Genomic DNA, 21,127 nt, shown 5'->3' with positions numbered 1-21,127 from the left:
ACAGTTCTATCTGTACTGTAGAAACAGCAGTTTGGCCTCTTACCAGAAGGGTCAGAAAGTAGTTGTACTCCTGTTTTTTGTTGACAGAAGTCTGATTTACTAATTGCACTTCAGTGCAAATTATTTAATGCTTAGCCACTATTAACTTTAAGTAGCATGTTAGCCTTAATCCAGATTCAAGACAGTGTCATGTACCTGAAAATTTTTATCCTTATGAAGTTCCATATTTCATCTGTTCCTTCATTTCTGATGAAATTATCTCAGAACTGGATGTCTAGAGACACAAATAGTTACTGTTTTAGACACATAACTAAGGTGGAATTCAAGAATCCGAAGTTAGGAGGCATGATTTCCTCTATTATAGCTATTTTCTTAGTAAGATTCAGAATCATAAGGCAAATGCTTAAAATAATCAGGGTCTTCTCAAAAGCAGTCATATTGCAGGGTGGAGAGAAATATATCCTTTGGAAGTGGAAGGAAATAGTATCAAGACTGTTCCCGTCATTCAACTGTCAGTATTTGTTCTCATTTTAATAGGTATGTGGCGTGGCTGTATCGACACTGTTGTTATGTGGATTGTAATTTGCATTGTATATAAAGCTTCTTGTCCAAGAAGATAAATCAGGGAGCAGAAGTTAACTCTTAGTCTGAGTAAGTCTGTCATTAGGTAGGTTCTCACTTAATATACTCTCATAGGACAGTAGTCATTCCAAGTTAAGGGACAGCAGCTAAGGAGATGCCAGTTTACAATATTGCTTACAGTGCATGGAAACCTGCGGAGTCTGTGGAAGCTGAGATCTTTTTTGCAATTTATGGTATAGAAACTTTTTTGCAAGTTTATTTACATGACATAAAAGGCAGCAGTGTGTTCCTCAAACACACATTAACCACTCCTATGCAATATCTTTTCAAATGGGCTTAAAAATATATCATATACTTCAAGGAGCTAACAGATCTTGAACAAATTGCGTAGGCTAGAACAAGACATCTTGTTATCTACTGCAGGTCCTTAGCAGGAAGAATGGACACTTCCAGATCCATTTGCTGTACTGTACACTTCCTTGCTTCATGTTCCCTCAAGGACATCTTGTTCAACACAGTTTTTAAATTGTAAATTAATAAGTAAGTATAATTATTCAGCTGTTAGTCTAGCTTTTTCTTTGCCTGTATCTGTCAAATCCATCTTACCTTTTCAATTTCACACAGGCCCTCCCAATTTTCATCAGCAAGATGCTTTTTGTTGCATAAATCACACAGCACATACTTTCAGAGTTTTGTGCATAGTAACTAGGAAAAGGATTCAAGTCTAATATAGGCCAGAACAGCACAATCCTCCTGAATCTGATGAGCCTTCACAGAGTAAACTGTGAGTCAACAACATATGCTATTCTGACTGTTAATGTGATGTTTTCCAAAACTGCAAGTGAAAGACCTCTCTTCTAATGCTGTGTTGGAGGACTCATAAAATAATTTCGCACTACATTGTTTGTTTGTTGTCAGAGCACTTGTCTGTAATTCTGTATCTGTTATTTAACAACAGATAGCTTAGGACTCACAATCATCACTCATCTCTATATCATACTGTACAAATGACAATCCTGTAGGTTGCTTCTGTGTTTGGATTTTTATTCTCCCATTTCTGAGGGGGTGCTTTTTTCGGCTTCTCGGGTTTCTTCCTCCACTCAAGTTCTACCTATGCTCTTGCCACCCACTCAGTTGACTGACCCTAGCCATAGTGCTAGGCTTATTGAGATTAAAAAATTGTATGCTTTTGATGGTAAACACTTCATTAATTCCAGGCACTGAACACATTGGGAAATTGGCCAGTTTGTTACTTTAAGAAAGAATATTAAATTCTGACTCCTGGAAACAAATGAAAGACTTCTAGTTCCTCTGTGATAACAAATATCAGTCTAAATTATACACTTGCATGGCCACTTAGCAGAGCCGATCCCTCTACTTTTCAATCCATGTGTGTGGTTTTAAGCTACAATTAATCTTTCTTTATCAGTCACACCTGTGTTTTTCCTGTTAAATATTTTATTTTGAAAGAAAAACATGCAATGTAACTTCCACTCTTTGACTTCAATTTAAAACCAAGCCTATTCATTTTTAACAGGAATGTGTTGCTCTTAAGCTAGTAAGTCAGTTTCTGGATGAATTAGTTACTTTATTGCTGTTTCATGTGCCATGTAGTTTCTGCATTTCAGAACCAATAGGTGCTTAGCATCTATACATACATATTCAAAGAGTATGAAATTACTTGAAATTAGAATAGTAGGCTGCTGAAAATATTTTATATTCTTTCCAACAGTATTCCGCGAAGGCTTTCTTTATAAAAATCTTTGGTTAGAGAGAGGCAAAGAACACTTGTCTTTTACAAATGCTAAGTGATAACCCTTTTGGATCAGTCTCCACTATTAGAATGGAGAGAGAGTTAAACCACTAGTAGGAAATACTAACTAGCTATGTCTAAATTGAACTGTTTTTAGATCATTAAACCAACTTCATAGAAGAGAAATACTGGAAGAATTCAGAGCTGCAAAACATGGAAGCAGTTGGTGCCTTTCTCTTTAAACATGGTGCCACTACCTATCAAATAACTTTATTTTCAACTAGAACTTTACTGTTACTTTGTTAGTTTTTTTCCTTTCAAACCCAACACCAGAAAGTAAGTATTGGGGGGTGGTGTGGAAATCGGTCCTTGACATTTTTTGTTCTTCTAGAATTAAGTGTAATCTTGTCATTTTAATCATTCTGTTATAGACTCGGATTTTGTGCTTCTTGTTTGTCTTTTGTGGAAACGTCAGAAGTTATTACCCTGTGTGTCAGCAGTGATCACTTTAGCTGGCAATTAAGTTGAATGGGGAATCTGAAACAGATGCTCCCTTCACTCATGGTAGCTTCACAGGTACTTGGCATCCAGATTTAGTAATTAACCTTTTTATGTCTTACATCTCTTAGAGTAAACTGGATATGAAGCTGAATATGCAATGCCATGGTAAGATAGCTTGCCTGAAAAGGCCATCTCTTTCAGCCACCTGTGGTGGGGAGAGCAGAAAAAAACAAACACAAAACAAACAAACAAACAAAAACAACACCTAGAATAGCCATGCAAAGTGGAAAGCCAGTGTCAATACAGTGTCACAGTATACTTAAAGTAATACCCTTTCTAACTCCTGAGGTGGTGTTTCCACCCATGAATGTTTTTGCATTTGAATGTTTTGCTCCAAGACCTGTTAAAACACAAGTGAGGATGATGACTTGCATCTTGATTATAATATTTAAAGCATGAAATCTCTTTCAGGACATCTATCTGTTAGTTCTTCTTCCCACCAATGAAAGCATTGGATGGCTTCTATGTTATGACAGATTGCCTTAGAAACCCAGGTGGGAGAGTTTAGAACAGGTACTTAATATCTGTTTTTGTAAAAAGACACAGGCATTGCACGTAATTAACTGCCTGGGGCTCTGATATGGAACAAGAAGCCCACCTGGGACCCCAGTCCTGGTGAAAGAATGGGCTGCTACTGCTTTTAACTGAAAGTATCTGTTGTTAGTCTTTCTGCACATTTTGCTTCCCATTCCTTTCATTCCTTGATCTTCAAGGTTGTTCACAGCTGCATCTTCTCAATCACTTTTAGAAGCTTTTGCTTACTGTCTTCATCAGCAGTTTCATAAGGTTCCATGGGAAATTGGTTTAGAGATGGATGCAGGCTTTCAGGTAAGGCAGAAGCATAAACGAGTGTTGTTTATCTATGAGGAGAGAACAGAAAAAGACTGAGATGTTCTTCTGAATAGCCACTTGGTTGAACTGACCCATAGTGAACTCCTTGCTGATCTGCCTCTTTATCTTTTCCATGTAATAGACACGCACCTCCATGCTGGCTTGTAAAGAGTTGCTTCCAGAAAGACTGTTTGCTTCCTCCACTTCACTGCAAATAATTAAAGTATTTGTCCTCAAATGCAGGCCTTTTGGCAAGCGTAGCTGTTTTGATATGACAACATTTTTTTTTTCTGTTAGAATTTATATTGTGTTAGCTGGCATTCGCATTTGTTTAATGGATTTTGGGTTTTGTAGAGCTTCTCAACTGTCCTAATAAATAGACTGCTAATGACTTCTCTTATGTAGTCCTTTATCAGTTCAGTGTTTCAACGTCCTTAGTTTGACTGGCTGTGGAGATGTAGTTCACCAGAAAAATACTGATGTGATTTCTTGTGCATAGTCAGCCTTCTGTAAGGTAAAACATATATATATATTTTTTTAATGTGAAATGTTGTATACTTAAAAATGACTTTTTGACCTTTCCAGATGCGTAATGTGCTATTTTTTAATTGTTAAGTTTTATGTGACTAACTTTATGTGCAGTACATACAGTTTCTGTTGTCCAGCCTTCTGGATTATTGCTCTTCTATTTACGCTCCTTGGAAATAGTAACCAGTAGTTTCTTGCATGATTCTTTACTGCCTGTAACAATGAAAATGCTAGACACTAGTTGAATTATTAACTCTTCATGGTCTTAAATCTCGAATCCTTCTGGCAAGGTGAGAAGACATTTACCCAGTGTGTAACAGACCTGAAGTCTCAGCTCTGCCTGTTTTAAAAGCAGGGACCTGGACTTCATCCCAGATACCAGTTCTTGCTGCTGGTTCTTCTTGCCTCATCTCTCCACAATTCTTTTTGCAAAGACCTCAGTTGTTGTGTTTACATATTCAGAATTCTGAAAATGCTTAATATCTTGTAAGACAGACTTCTAATTTCCTTTTTTTTTTTTTTTTTTTTTTTTTTTTTTTTTGTACTCATAGCTACATCTACTACTGCAGAGACAGGGAATCTGTCTCCTTGACTTCATTAGAAGGCTTTTGTACTTCTCCTCTTTAATCCTCCTGTGTGGTATGTACTGCAGCACAGCATGCACAGCCTATTTCACTAAAAGGGAGAACTAGTAGTTCCATTGCTGGTTGATAATACCTAAGCAGTGAGTGTCCTATGGCAGAAAGTACTGCAGGTGGTTGTAGTGGCAGAAGCAGCTTGCCCCTTCTTTGCCTCTTGGAGGCAGAGGGGTAGTTACAGAAGTGGGAAAGTAAGCATGCTAATCTAGTTAGGAAATTTTAAGCTAGCTAAAATTTAAACAATTCCAGGAAACTTGGACAATGCTGTATCAGTGTATAACCACATGCTAGGATTATCCATGTGTACTAGGATGAATCCTGCTAAGATTTGTCAAAGGGAGAAACAATTCAGAAATGATTGTCACTAGCAGTCAGCATGGGTAAGATACAAACTGGCAAAGCCATACAAAAATCATGTAGGGAGAGCTGTGTTGATTGTTTCACTGTTATTTCTATTAATTTTCCTTTTGATTAGATAGCATTTTAGGCTTCTTGGTTTTCTTCAAGTTCTCTCTGCTGTCATGGAAACAGTTTAGAACTGACTCTTTGAAAGTCTGATAAGAGGATTATGAACAAGACTTTTGATCGGTCTGATGTGACTTTAGATATTTCACTGGATTTAAATGAGGTTTGTCTTACACAACCAATAGCAGTACAGGAGGAAAAACTTTTTTCTACGGATATTTTCATTGCAGCAACTATCAGACTGTCAGATGTAGCTCAACTACACCTGTGACAGAAATGGTGTTGCTCTGCCACCTTATGGCAGAGCTGAAGCCAGAAGACACCAATTCCTACTTTAATTTCAATGGAGATTACTGTGTATGTATTAACGTGTGGAAGCTAGAACAATAAATAGGAGTGCAGATGCTTCTGAAAGGGGCTGTGCTTTAATTATAAATAAAAAAAAATATATTTTCTCTTATCATTGTTCTTATTAACTTTTCACATCTCTACTAAATTACGTGCTCTTTGGGCTTGGACTGACCTTCCTTGTACTTCCTGTATTCCTGTGTTACTGTGATAGTGTGAGATAAAAACAGAACTGTCTACTGGCTCTGTTAAAGATTTCTTCTCTGGCTTTTCTGCCTCTGTTTCCCTATTTAAATGTAGGGACTGTAACTTCTGCCATCTTTCACCGAGAAAAAAAAAAAAAAGAATAAAAACCCACAACACACCTACTGTACTCTCCCCCCAACAAAACAACAACAAAAAAATAAATAAAAAAAACTACCATCCTGCTCTGATTTCAGTCTGAAAACTACCCCTAAAGTTTAAAAATCTGCCGTTCTGCACAAAAAGTTTTCTGGGCATGTTTCTTTTGCCTTTCTCTTCTTTTCATGCTGGACCTCTTAATCTAAACCAGTACCTGCAGGCTGTCACCCTGCTTTCTGCTTCTTCCTATGCTGACTGTATTGCATACTGGGTCCTGAAAATAAGCTATTAAGCCACAGAGACCACGTATGGTCAAGACTGTGGTTATGTGCTACTTTTATGCAATAGCGGAAGCTGTCTCATCATCTGCTCATCAACTGCTCAGGAGCAAAAACAGGGATTACTTCAGGATGTCTTGCTCCTGGAATTTTGAGCTACTTTGACAAATCTTTCATCTCTAATACCATATCATTTGGACTTGGTTTCACCTCTGCACTGGTAAAGCAGTGATACCCTCAATGAAATCAGCTGAACAATGATACTGAGTTTTAGACTTAGTATATTGGACTTAACGGCATCATAGAGTGTGGTCCTTTTATGTCCTTGTGTTGATGTGATGTGAAGTACAGACATCACACTGGCAGGATATCCACACTAATGTGCTAGACATTTATATTTAGTATGTTTCTGAAAAAATATGAAAGAACTTATCTAATTGCTGTTTGACTGAGATGGAACAGTCATGTATTTTGAGCATATTTCTTAGCACTGTAGTGCTGTAACTTCTTTTCCCGAGTGTTAAAATCAGACACTAGAATGTGCATTCACTATGTTCTCTGAAAATCAAGTTATTTGTTGGCTTTATTTTGGATGATGTGTTTGTCATGCATCAATTTAATAAGAGATGTGCAATTTAATGAGAGATGTTCTCCTTCTAGGCCTCGCTCTGTTGTATGTGTGCAAAACTGCAGACTGAGACAGCTGGTGGGAATGGAGGGCCTGTTTCTTCAGTGTCAATCATTTATCTCTTGTAGTTGAGATGCCTGCTGAGTGGGGACATGCCCTATGCCCTTTGTGCTCATAATAACTGTGGTACAAGGCCTCATGAGCTCGGGTTCATTGCGTTTCAGGCTTTGTTCTTCTGGATGAGAAAGGGTGCTAAGTATAAATTCTATGTGCCTGCAGAGGAGGAAAACAAACAAGCAAAAAACAGTAAAAGCTAGTATGTTAGCTCAGCATATGGTAGTAAAGTTGCATGAAACTAATGCTTTAGTGTTCCTACATTTGTTTTATGTTTACTGAGGAGCTTCCACTGTTCTTGGACTATGTATTTCATTAGTAACAATACATTTCTGAGGGGATGCTATATGTCTGAGAGCTAAGCAACTAGGGTACTTCTGACCAGCACTGATTTCCTTAGTACATATGGCAGTCTTCCCTTAGCTAAAAAAGTGTAGTATTGATCTTTTCTTATGAAGCATTTTGAGATACTCTGGCCAAATACTTAAGCTAAGCCAAATTTTGTTCCCTTTCTCTTTCTTCATTTGTCCTTTACCAATTAATCAGTCATGCTCTAGGTCTAAGGCTGGACTTTATCCAAGGAAAGCTTTGGCCTCTTTCTTAACATGTCATGCTTTTTATAGTCTGCAGTGTTTTTGCATTTGTTGGCATCATTCATCTTGATTGGTTTTGATCTTGTTTACTCTGAATGATAAAATCATCATCAGTTAGAAGGCTTAGTTACAGAGGGAAGAAGTATTTCACGGCATTATCCATTACAGATACAAGTAACTGAGCGTACATCTATAATACTCATATACTGCTGAGTTATGAGAGCAGAAATAACAGAGCTACTGTGAAAAGTGGGAAAATGCTAGCAGGTGTTGTTTCTTATGGTTTTCAGTCACTTTTGGCTAGTATAGCAACTATTCCGCTTTGCGTTGCATAATGAAAAAGAGCTTAATGCATTTTCTTTTGAAGTTTCACTTTTTCTTTGCACAGGAAACTCAAATAGATTTTAATGTGTATCCAGAAGTTTGAAACGAAGACTAAATGTTCCAGGGAAATAAAGTTTTGGGTCACTTCTGAGGGTTTTTATTCTACCAAGTAGTCTTTTGAACATTCTTGCTATTGTGTTTGTTTTGTGCCTTGACGGGTCAACTTAAGAATTTAGAAGGGTGTAGCAAGTTAAAGTAAAAACACTGTCAAAAGCCAACCTTACTTGTTTTACTGCTCCCTCTGAGTCCTTGCCTTAGTTAATTAGAAGCAATAAAACATAACTAAATGTCTCTCTGTGAAGCAAGAACACTGGCCCTTTCAGTTGTGCTCTAATGGGAGCACAGTGGTAATGGGGGAGGAAATGATGAACACAAAGTCTTAGAAAGTAGTCTGTATCTAAGGTAATTTGTTATATTGGGCTGACTAATGTTTGGGAGGATGAGGTGTGGGTGTAAGCTGTGCAGGGGTGGTAACAACTATCCTGTTGAAGCTATGGAGATATAGGGTGACTGTGCCCTTTAACTTTTTTTATGCTGCATTAGGATGCTTTGTCCTTTCAGGGATCTTCATGCTCTAAGAAAAAGAACTTTTTAGTTCCCAGAGTGTGGTAGTTGAGAGTTAAATATCACAGAATGTTCATCTCCGATGTATTTGCTAACCGGATAGGAGGTCGTGGCAAAGCTTAGAACAGAACTGAAAACTCTAAGTCTGATTTCAGGACAATATCATGTCTAAAGTCCAATCTGGCTTCAGTTTCGTGGTTGGTTTAGGTATTCTTAATTATGGAGGTTGCAATCAAAAGCAGAGGTTGCAATCAAAAAGAATGAACTGATCTGTTTAATGTATGCATTCATTCCTCCTCCTTTGTGTTGGCACAAGCATTCAATTTTTGAGTAACAGCTTTAATCAAGAAGCCAATCCAGCTATAAAATCAAATCCAGCTACATTAAAAAAAGAAGAATATTCAGCTCTCCTCACATCCTGACCATAACTGGGGCTAGTGAAAGGCGAATAGTAGTAAGAGTGGCTTTTTTTAAGATTGGCACAGCTGTCTTTTTGGTAGCAGCCTGAACTTGGGTTGGTTTAAAGCAACTGAACCTACAAGCACAAAGGGAACATACTTATCACTTGTGAAGAATTTGCCTTGTGTGTTTTTAACAGTTTGTTCTTCGTAGAGTAGCAATCCATCATCAGCGCTGTTTTTGTTAATAGATTCAGAATGGTCAGAATGGTCCTTGCTGAACACTTTTATCTCTGGTCATTTTTAATAAATATTTATTTGCTGAATTTTCAGTCAAAATCTGTCTTCCTAAAAATGTTCTAACTGAAAAAACATGGGTATAAATCTTTCTGGAAAATGAGTTGATAGCATTATGAGCATTATTTAGCAAAATTTTAGTTTGTTGATCTTTTCAGCAATGTTTGCCAAGCTTAGCTATAATCATAAACCATAAAATAGCTGAACTAGGAGCTGCAGGATTGATGTGGGAATATTGAGGTGAAACTTTGTGGTTTGTAGTATGCAGGAGGTCAAACAAATTTATTGAATTATCTCTGCTGGTCTAAAAGTACACAAATCCCAGCCATGTAAATCCCAGCTGAAGGTATAAAAATACGGCAGAGTAGCATGGTTCTGCTCTGAGATGAAACATAATTTGCAGAGGCAGAGGAGAAAATATGTTTGTGAGTAGATGAGTTATCGAATATTTTTGACTCTAGGAATGGATGATTTCAAGGAGGGAACTCCTCCAGCTTTTCAATACACTGCTCTCTGAAGTAAGATGAAGGTTTTGTCTGAAAAAAGTGAACAAAAAGTTAACCATTCATGTGTGCGGTTCGTTTTTATGCTCATTAAAAGTGAAGTGACTGTTTTTTGTGCTGGTTACATGTGGTGTCTTTTATATGTATCTAAATTACTTTTACTTTGGGAAGATGTTAGGCAATAATGGAATAATGAAAGTTAAACTTGATTTTGTTGTTACATCAGACTGAAGCATGATTTGAATCAAGTAATTGGAATTACAGTAGACTAAAATTGCTGAAAAATGAGTTTGGAAAGTTGAAATACATTTATTTCCTATTAAACCTTAATTAAAATATTTGGTTCTGTTTTCAGTTAAGAACTACTGGATTCATAAGTGTAATACACAAATGATAACATTTATGAAGGTTAATATTTAATATTTAAACCATATTTTCAAAATACAGAATTGTTCATTTTATCAGACAAGTTTTCCAGTTTTCAGGCAGTGACCTTGCAAACAGTTCAGATGATCGGTGACCCTTAAAAGCACAAGCCAGTGTTTTCAAAACAAAACAACAAATCTCCTATTTATAGCAATTGCTGAGCAATTGCTGCTTATGTTACCATCCCCATCCTCCATCCTTCACTCCTCATCTCTTCTCTTAAACTTCATGTTGTCACTGTTATTTTCCACCTTTCTTCTTAGATGGATGGAACAACATGAAACAACTTTTCTAGTCAGGCTAGAATAATTTCTGAAATTTATGTATTTACATTTTTCAGTCTGGTCGTGTCAGTGGTCCACTGACCTTAACTGAACAGCAGCATTCATTCTCTCCTACCAGCCCCAACCACCCCCCAGACCAGAAGAACTGAGCAACCATGCTGGAAGGTTCTGATGATGAATGTTATCTATATTATTTTCCTTCTTCCAGTCTTAAACTTATTTGTACTTTTTTTGTTTAATAACCTGATAGGAAGAAGTAGCTATATACGTTTCTACAGCATTAAGCATCCTATGGAGGATAAAATGTTTGTAAATCAAACGTACAGCAAAAGAAGAGACAGAACAGACAATGTTATTGATTCGTGCTGTTATTCTGTGGCTAGGGACTGGATCTACCTGCTAAAATGGGGATCAAATATAGATTTTAAGCACAAAGTAATTTTGGAAAATAGGTGATTTAGTGGTTTTGACTGGTCTTACTTTGAAGATACAGGATGCTAATGGGGTATGTAGCTAGCTCTGCACTGGAATTTGGAGCACATGTGTGGATGGAGATGAAGTCTGAGATCTGACCTTTCCTGTTCTTTCAGGAATGATGCTGGTGGTGCTGCCTGCCAAAGCCACAAGTTTTAGGAGCATCAGCAGCTAGCCAGTGAGAAAAGTAGATAAAATCATTGGTGCCTCTGTCCGTGCACACAGTAACAGCTTCAGAAGGAGAAAGATAAATCAGTAGTGAATGAGGAAAACAAAGAATAGTTAGATGAGAAAGGCTGCACTCCTGTTTTGTCATCCCAGACGAAGGGCAGGTTGTACAGAACATGCCATTCTGTGCTTTGTCTTTCTGACCTTTTTGGCTGCTGCACAGTAAGTGTTGCTTCGCTGTCATGAATTTGAAATGAGCTGATTGTTTCTCTGCCAGTGGGCTGGATGTTTCTATTTCTCATCAGTAATGTGACAGGTAATGTTTGCACAGTGTCACTTAAAAATGCTGAGATTGTTTCTTCTTCTTTTTTTTTTTTTTTAATATCATCCTGTTGGATGGCGTCATTCCAAGAGATGGCATTGTGATGGTTAACCAGAGAGCTCAACAGTACACAGAGCTGATTTGGGGGATTGGGACTCTTGTTTTGTCACAAAGGAACTAATGATAGAAAGCAGCCTTCAAAGTTTTTGATTATAGCTCATCCTGTCTGTTTGGAATGATGTCGGTGATGCAGGTTTCAGAAGATGCAGAATTAGGGATCACTGTGTAACCAGTAGAAAAACCTGCAATCTTAAGAAGCTCTGTATATTGATAACAGAAGAAACAACAGTTTCCATAACAGGGTTTGTATTCAATTGCTTGTTATGAAATTGCACAGTCAGGGTAAAATCTTCATTTGACTGACAGAGGAGAAGAACAACGAAAACCTAGAACTGAATAAATACATAAACGATTTTTGGGATGTTTATTGGTGCAGGATTTGGGGGTAGGAGGCATTGTGAAATCTTTGGTCAAATAATAGAACACAGTAGACTGGGGCTGGGTATAAGATAGTTTTCTTTGGGAGACAGAGCAGAGTCAAAAAATGTAAGTCTTCTCCGTTCGGATGATAACTACAAAAAGAGAAGCTGTTTCATTACTGTTGTAAATTATGTTAAAAGCAGATATATCTTGCTTTTTCCTGTTGGCATCTTGAAAAAATAGTTTTTTTAATAGGTTATGTCTATGAAACTGTTCAGAATTGAAATGCATATTAGCATGCATGTATTGTTCACCTTGTATCTCTCTGTCTTCAAAGTTTAATGCATCTCTCATGTAAAAAATATGTTTCTTGTGGGATAGTTTAAGGTGAAAATATTGAATCATTTTTTTCAAAGACAGGGAAAGCTGAGGATCTCAATCAGTTAAGCCGCGGGGGGGGGGGGGGAACAACAACTATCCTTTTCCCTGTCTTGTATAAATTTTTATTTATTCCCAGGTATAAATATCCTTTTCCCTTTCTGGCATAAGTGAAACTTATTGCTTCTGTCATCTAGAGTTAGTTCTGCTGATTCTCTCGATGTTTTTAATGTCTTTCTTGGTGCTTATATTTTTCATATGGATTTAAGATTGTTTGGATAATATTTTGATTGTAATTACCACTTCATTCAGTCATTTCTAAGGCAGTACCTTCTAAAAATGATGAGATAAAAGTTTTAAGTGGTGAATTCACAGGGTAATTTAACTTACGGTTTCTGTTTTGTGAAATTTCTTAATTTAGCTGCTGTGTTCTTTATTTAGGATTCAAATATCCTTCTAAGAGACTCACACTTAAATTGTTTTTAAAAATGGAGCTTAGCCATCGAAGTGACTGGTGCTGCTGACTGCAAAAAAGCTGAAATTATTTTTAAAAAGCTGAGCCCTGTCTTCCTTAATTGCTTTTAAAAATGGGTTGACAACACCAGTTCTTTGGAAGAATGATGCTTTGACGCAGGGAGCTATCTTTGTCACATACAACACAGCATACTGTCAACAAAGTGATAATCTCTTGGTATGTTTCTGAGGTCTTTGAAACTGGCTAAATATAAAATATACAGGAAGTATAAAGTATTGCCTGTTCAAGAGATGTAGAAATTGTCAGTGCAAATAGCAACTGATATTTTATTCAGGTGTGTTCTATGTGCAAATTAGCCTGGGTAAGTGTTGATAGAAGAGTGTGCAATGGTAACTTCTGGTTCTGTCATTTTGCTTTAAAAAAAAAAAAAGTTCTGGGGGGATTTCAGCTACTATTTTACAGCAAATGCCAGTATTGAATTATAAAAGAATCATGCTCTGGTAAATTTGGAAAACATATTTGTACAGTTAAGTGCTCTATGTCTGGATTAATGAGTAACTTCTACTTCAATTAGTTGTTCTAATAGTGTAATAGTTGGGCTTCTTTTTCTCTATAAAAACTCTCCTTGTTTTCATTTCATCACTTAGCACCCCAAGATGCACATTCTCCCTGGTAAGCTGCCAGTACTCCTGATGGGGATAGTTTGTATTACAGAATTTCATGCTGTACCATTCGTTCTTCAGAAAGGTAGGATCAAAATTTCACATCTAACTTTAAGAGTTTTCTAAATACTAAAGCTTTTGTTCATACCCAGTGAAAAGCAAAGAAGTTTTTATTCTTATGCAGCTTTTGTCAGATTCCTTAATGATTCAGTATGAATAAAATTAAATAAATGCGATTTATAACTAAGTAAATAAAATTAAGTACTCTCAAAGTAGCAGCGAGTTAATGAAGGTCCTGGTTTAGCATGTTACCCTTGAGCTGCAAACAAAATACAGTGAGTCTTCTCTTACATTCTTGTATCTTACAATCCAGAGCACACTTCTTTTTGGCACAATTAATGATTGTAATTGTTCCATTTCCTTCATTAAGATTTACTAATTTGTGTAATTGTACACAAATGTACATTAGTGTACAATTGTACATTTGTGTACAAAATGTACACGTTGTACATTAGTGCCTCTGTGCCAGGCCATGCCTTCCAATTTCAATCTGCTAAAAAGTAGAAAAACATTAACCCAAAATAAATCATTCCTTCTTTTTCCCCTTCTATTTCTCAGATCCTAAGTGTGGGCAGAAAGTTCATGAGACAAATCCATGGAGTTACCTTAACCTTTTCACTCGGATTGTTGGGGGAAGCCAGGTGAAACGAGGCTCACATCCATGGCAGGTTTGCACAAGCATATGTTGTTTTATCTTCAGAACAAAGTCCTTTCTTTCTTCATATTCATAGAAATGACAAAAGAAGACTGGTATACTTTGTGCTTACTGACAATTAATGACATATTGTTGAGCTCCACCTTGCATTTATGAAAAGCGGTGAAGCAGGCTGAGAGGACATGAATCTGTCCTGCTCTCTAAGAAACCTTTGCGTATTGTTTATCATTAATTCTGAAAGAGCATCTTTAGATTAGTCTATGTAAAGATGCATGGGTGAAACTGCTTAGAAATAGGATTACCCCAAAACCCATAAACATTGTCAGGCATCATGGATTTGCACTTTGGAAGATAGGGTACCTCATGATGCTTGTGGTGATTTAAGCTTACAAACTGAATAAAGGTTATGGAAATAGATGTCAAGGGCTCTGCGGTGCTCCCAGTGACCTACAAAGGAAAAATTCTTGACTAGCCAGTAGCTTTTACAGCATGCTGAATAAGTCAGTGAATTGGCATTTTTTATATGTAAGATGCTTTTATCGAGGTATCAAGTCATAGACAACGAAAACAGCAAGGTTTAACATCTCTTAGTCTCAAGGAAAGTAGGAATACTGTGAAAGCATCTTTGCTTGAAGTGCAGCATGTACCTTAGCTATCTGAATCTGCAAAGTCTTCTTTATGTGATACAGGTTTCCTTGAAACGAAGGCAGAAGCATTTCTGTGGAGGCACCATTGTTTCTGCTCAGTGGGTGGTCACAGCAGCTCACTGTATCTTAGAAAGGTATGGATGTGATATTTCAGGAGCATTTTGCAGGTGCAGAAAAACATTGTGTGTGCTGTGGCATCTTTCTTTGGAGATTACTTCCAGGTACTGCTCTTCCACCAATATTTTCTATCTTTTAACAAGAAGGGAGAGGGAAAAAAAAAAAAAGACAAACAAAACCTTTGAACGTTTCAAAACTAAGAATAAAATAGCCATACAAAGTGAGATGAAGACTGACTTTCAAGTAGGTAAAGAGTAGGTAAAAATCTGTTATGGATATAACCTAATTATAATTATCAGGTGATTGCAATATTTTTTTTTCCAGAAGTAGTATCTAGCACCAGAGGTGAAATTAAATGGTGAATGGACACAGTACTTACTTATTGCATGCTGATGACATTAATGACATTCAGCCTTAGTTAAAAAACAAAAACAAAACACAAGGTTTCAGTCCTGATTCTGTTGTGGCTTCAAAGAGATTTTGAGATTCTACATTCTAATTCCCTGGCAGTTAATACTGAATCTTTGTACTAAAGGATCACTTAGAATTTTACATTTGATCTGAAATAGTATGTGACCACATCTTGGTTAAATTAGCTATAACTAACTAAAGAAGAACTGGCAGTACCTGAATCAGCACAAAGCCTTCTGACACAAAAGTAATACATCAAGTTGGTGAATAAATCTGAAGCAGAATAGCAAGTTCATCATGATTGTTTTTTTTTTTTTGTTTGTTTTTGTTTCCTTGCTGTACATTTTGATTCAGTACTAGGAACCCCAAAGCAGGATTCACTACAGGGAATGCTAAAGAAGTGTTTTTTTTTTTTTTTTTTTGTACTTCCCTATACTTAAATTTTCCATTCTCTGAAAATTCAGTGTGATCAAACATTTTTAAACACAAGAATAGGAGCTGGTTCTTTAGCGAACCACTTAAGCACAGTCAGGGGTGTAGCAAAATGTATTTCTCTCGGTCCTTTTATTTCTCAATTTCTACTGTTGGGCATGCATATTGACTGTAGATGTCAATGTAAATGCTTTAAAATCTGAAGATGAAAGGTATTAAGTATCAGTAGTAATAACTTCTCTGTTTGTAAACAACTACATTTTTACTTTCATTTTGAATATTCTGTAGTTGAATTTTTATTTTACTCTTTTGCAGGAACATACTCGAGTATTTGAATGTCACTGCAGGAGAGCATGATTTGAGGATCAGGGAGAATGGAGAGCAGACACTCCCTGTTAAATATGTCATTAAGCACCCAAACTTTGACCCCAGAAGGCCGATGAACTACGACATTGCCCTTCTGAAGCTAGATGGAGCCTTCAACTTCAGTAAGACCATAGTTAAATATGGAAAATGTGAAGATGAAAAAGCAAGAATAAATTGTCAAATACCTAATTAATATTTCAGACACCACAAAAATAATTAGAGAACTAGACAAAAAATAAAGTACTTTTTTGTTAATGCTTTTTCAAATACTTATCAAGAAACTTCATGTCCATGTGTGGCAGGTTCATCAGTTTTGCCAGCATGTCTTCCTGATCCAGGTGAGAAGTTTGAAGCAGGATATATCTGTACTACTTGTGGCTGGGGACGTTTAAATGAGAGTAAGTCACTGGAATTGTTCTTAAACATTCTAGTTTTATTGACACTGGCTGTGTCAGTCTTTACTTCCTTTGCTCATCCTTCTCTTGCCAATGGGCAAGGACTTGTATAGCAACTTTGTATCTGTGTAGCAGGTAGTTATTTTCAGATGAGCAAACATTCTCTTACCATATTGTTTGGTTTCAGATATTTACTTGAAAATTATGTCTGTCCCAACATGCAGTGTTAGCTTATTTCTGAAGCTAAGAGCTTCTTTGCATAGGCTATAGATAGCCCAGAAGAAATGATAATGTGGTCATAAGAACTGTAATCTCAAAATGGGATCTTTGCTAGCTTTTATGTCTACCTGTGAATTACCTCGATGGATCACTAGAGTACATGGACCCGTATTTCATGTTGGAGACACTTTGAAGTTTATTCAAGTAAAATTGCCTATGTATGCAAAACTGGATGTTTATCAAAATATGCTTGTAAACATAAAATGGCCCAGGGCAAGTTTCCAATTGTTTTTGTTTGTGTATTAGCAGTGACATTAAGTTCATCTCTCAACATTTCTTATGAACAGTTTTTTTGTGTTTCAGATGGAGTACTCCCTCAAGTTTTATATGAAGTCAATCTACCAATTCTGAATAGGAAGGAATGTTCAAGAGCATTGTCATCTTTAAAGAAGCCCATCCAAGGTGACACTATAATGTGTGCTGGATTTCCAGATGGAGGAAAAGATGCCTGTCAGGTCAGCTGAACAGAGGGCATTGTCTACTTACAAGTATTTCTCTGATGCTCAAGGCTCTGTGCACATAAATGAATAAATACACTGCACATAGTGATATTTGGAGTGTATTTCTTTTGATGTGGGAATTCTTGGAAAAGTTCTGTATGGAGGAATGCTATTAATTGCATGATTCTATTTTAATTATTGTGTGAATTGCATGATAAGTGTCTGACAGCAATTTCACAGTGTATCCCAGTGCAGTAATGCATAGAGCTTTCTAACTTTAGAAAACTTGATAAACATTGATTAGTGAATGCAGCTAACATAGTATGGAGGAAGTTAGAAAGTTTTGCCTTGGAAGAAAGTGAGATAAAATTGATTGTTGCTTATGTAAAAAAAAAAAAAAAAAAAAGTTCTTCACTCTCTTTTTCATGCTGGAGCACAGCAGATGTGCGCTTCAGAGTGAATTAATCTCTCCCCATCTTCAAAATCCTACCTACTATGTCTTTTTTTTTTTCTTTTTTTGCCTTTTTTTTTTTTTTTATGGAAACTACTATTTTGTTTTGTGGCAGGTTTATTAGTATGATTAAAAAAAGGCAACTCAAATTCTTGGAGGCTTGCTCAGTGGTTGGTGTGCATGCACTTTAAGCTATGGGTTCTGGGGGTTCTTACAGGGAGACTCAGGGGGCCCTCTTTTGTGCCAACGTAAGCACGGTGTGTGGATTCTCGCTGGTGTGGTCTCCTGGGGGATGGGATGTGCTCGTGGCTGGATAGGTAATGAGAAGAAGAAATATTATGAAAGAGGATCACCAGGAATATTCACAGACCTCAGTGCAGTACTTTCGTGGATTCAAGAAAATATGAGTGCTGGTATTAAGTCTCCACAGTAATTTCTCTTTGTGAAAACTTTTCTGTCTCATAACAACATTTCATTTATCTTTTTCAAGATAGAGTACTAATATCCCATTATTCCTGTCAAAGTATTATAGCTTTTCACAATGCCTTTAAGTAGATGGTACTGATTGGTAATTGCCAAAACCAAACTGAGATTATTGTAAACAATTGTTTCTCTTCCACTTTGTCTTTTACCTGGATTATATATATATATTTATTTAGTATTACTTATTCATATATTACCTTTAAGGAGGATCCTTTTATCCAGCTAGCCAGTTAGCCTGGTATTTTTGGTTTTAAGTGGAAATTTAACCAGTTGAAAGTCTCTGAAATTCCATATGCACCTCTTTGAAGTTGCTTATCATTTTTCTCAGCTAAAATGTGTTTATTGGGCATTTGACTGGATGGGAAAAAGTCATGGTCTCAGAAGCATTTCTGCTTACTCTGCCCAAAAGGCTACATGTCCTCTGTACAATGGAGCAGCATGAAAATTATCAACCACTTCCAAAGTCATGCAGATGGAGATATAAATAACATCATGTCTAGGTGTTAATGTCACTCAGAGCATTAAGAGTCTGAATTAATATTTTCTTCCAGTTTGAGCTATGTTCTTTAAAAGATAAAGGTGATTGTAATAAAATGTATGTGGAGAATTGGAAAACTGAGGAGGTGTGTTTGAGAGGTTTTGTTAGTCAATGCTTTAAAAAAAAATGATGAGGAAAAAAAATAAAAATTTCCTAGCTTCACTTGCCACTCTTTTACACTGTTGCACTGGTGCAAAGAATCTGGAGTGTAACTGCTGTCAGGCTCAATGTCTCTGTGTCCCTGATGTGGTGGAAGCAGTTGGATTCTGCTTCCCTGAAATGTATCATATCTACTCAAAACAGAGAGAGAGTGCTGCTCAGATTGAGCAGTGGCCTATCAATGTGTGGTTAATTCTAGCAGTGGTTGCTCTAGAATTGTTTATTCTGAAATTAGCATTGCATGAACTTGCAATTTTGTTTTAGTTCCAAGTCTAATTTACTGTAGGCAATATGTCCCCAGGAAGCATTCAAATTTGTGTCAGTGCTAGCTGTATAAATTTACTATTTCACACTGTTAAAAATAGAATGTATGTTGTGAATACAAAACTACACTAATATATTCTTCTTTTTTTCACCCCCTTCCTCCCTTATGAGACCTGAAAATGAAAAGTTCTACACGTGAGTACAGTATTTTTTCAGAATCTTTTATCTGTGTTAGAGCATAACCAACCTGCTCCCTGAATAGTCTGATATATAATCCATGAAGGAAGAAACATATTTATAGCATGACTCATCAATGCACTTTAAAATGTATACTTTAAAAATACACTTTTATCTTCTGACTCAATTAAAAACAAACAAACAAACAAAAAACAACTTATGTAGGATACTACTTATGTGCTGGTGACTTCAGAAAGGAATTTCCCTTAAGACAGCTACGTATGAAAAGCAATACCTTTTTTTGAAATGTAAATAGGATTAATGGGAAAAATATAGAACAGAGCCTCAAGTAATGCAAGAAATCCAGTTAGTGAGGTTGATTCTGTATAATAATATAGATTCTAAGCAGGAAGTATGAGATAAATTGATAGTATTTCTGAGCAGTTTATGATGAATCTACTTGTCTGATGTCCATTTCTGTGAATAAAATATAAAAAACAAAATCAAAAGCAAAAATAACTAAAAAAGGAAATATGATATAATTTGTTTTACAACTGAAGTTTTATTTTGATTTTGGTATGTTTATGGTTTTTTTTGGGCACGGTTCAACTACATACAATTTCACATAAGGATAATAGTAACTCCTGTGAACTAGATCATAGAATTTCAGTTTTTACTATCTAGAAATTTCTCAGATGACAAATGACACAGTCAGTTTGCATAGACTTGTTTATACCAATGAGCATTGGGTGTTTGTCTTTTTAAAATTTTTTACTGGTCTTCCTAGGACAATTTAGGTGAGATAATCGTTAAAGTACATAACTCTTTTTTTTTTTTTTTTTTTTTTTTTTTTTATGAAGTGTTGATAAATGTCTTACTAGCTTACCTTGGCAAGGAGAAAGAAAGGCAAGAGGAGACAATTTTTGTAAGTAGTTATAGTTTGCAGCAGTAGCTATCTCGACAGAAAATCTTTTGCTTCTTCCAATACCATGTTGTACTGTTACAGAAGTTTCCTGCTGTAATATAGCTAGGAACATTATTATAAATGGACAGCAATGAATACTTATGTCTTGTGATATGCATTTTTTGTCCCTGAAAAATACTTCAACCAAAATCTTAATTTAGCAAATAGTTTATTCAAGGTAAAAAGCAAGCACTGTCATTTTTACAGTAAAATATGATAGGGCACTGGCAGTGCTTGGTTTTTGCCTTCAAATTCTGTGCTTTAAAAATGGCTTGCTGTAATTTTAAATAAAAGAAGGAAGACAGGAAAGACCCAGCATCATTCTGCCATCAGTTACAAGTTACAACATCAGTTACAGTTACAACATCAGTTACAAGTTACTGCTGAGCAGTCTTGAGTCTCACAATAGTCTCAGATAATTGCAAATGTATTCTTCCTATTTTGTTTTTAATCTGCAATGCAGCATTTTGTGGTGTTCAAGATGGCAAACTCCCAGACAGTGAAGGAGAATTACATTTTCCTGGAAGTCTCAAACAGTTCTATCAAAACCACCAGTGAGTAGACAAATGGAAACCTTGCCCAGAAACTCTTCCTGGTACCTGTGTGGTTGTTTTTCATTGTAGTTTTGACAACAGGAACAAATCTATCATTCCAGATTGTGTGTATGGACTCTACTTGTACCGGAAGGAAATTATATATTGCTTCATTTTTCCCACTTTGATATAGAACCAGAAACATTTTGTGACTTTGATTCTTTATCAGTATATTCAAAAGACAACAGACTTCTTGGTGAGTTACTGTCCTCTTGTTCTT

The 21,127-nt window shown here is 36.3% G+C and overlaps 1 protein-coding gene across 1 annotated transcript in view; it reads left to right on the top strand.

Moving 5' to 3' along the window:
* Positions 1-21,127, top strand: part of OVCH2 (ovochymase 2) — a 31,907-nt gene that overhangs the window by 3,560 nt on the left and 7,220 nt on the right. The window contains exons 2-11 of the mRNA XM_084292962.1: positions 13,462-13,561; positions 14,095-14,204; positions 14,881-14,972; positions 16,114-16,286; positions 16,467-16,562; positions 17,142-17,293; positions 17,947-18,142; positions 19,345-19,368; positions 20,778-20,868; positions 20,970-21,103. Coding sequence (XP_084149088.1) covers positions 13,471-13,561; positions 14,095-14,204; positions 14,881-14,972; positions 16,114-16,286; positions 16,467-16,562; positions 17,142-17,293; positions 17,947-18,142; positions 19,345-19,368; positions 20,778-20,868; positions 20,970-21,103 — 1,159 coding nt within the window. The 5' untranslated portion in view covers positions 13,462-13,470. The remainder of the gene's footprint in view (positions 1-13,461; positions 13,562-14,094; positions 14,205-14,880; positions 14,973-16,113; positions 16,287-16,466; positions 16,563-17,141; positions 17,294-17,946; positions 18,143-19,344; positions 19,369-20,777; positions 20,869-20,969; positions 21,104-21,127) is intronic.

This window comes from Netta rufina (assembly GCF_964035555.1).
Source record: "Netta rufina genome assembly, chromosome: 10".
NCBI lineage: Eukaryota > Metazoa > Chordata > Aves > Anseriformes > Anatidae > Netta > Netta rufina.
This window is presented reverse-complemented; position numbering and strand designations above follow the sequence as displayed.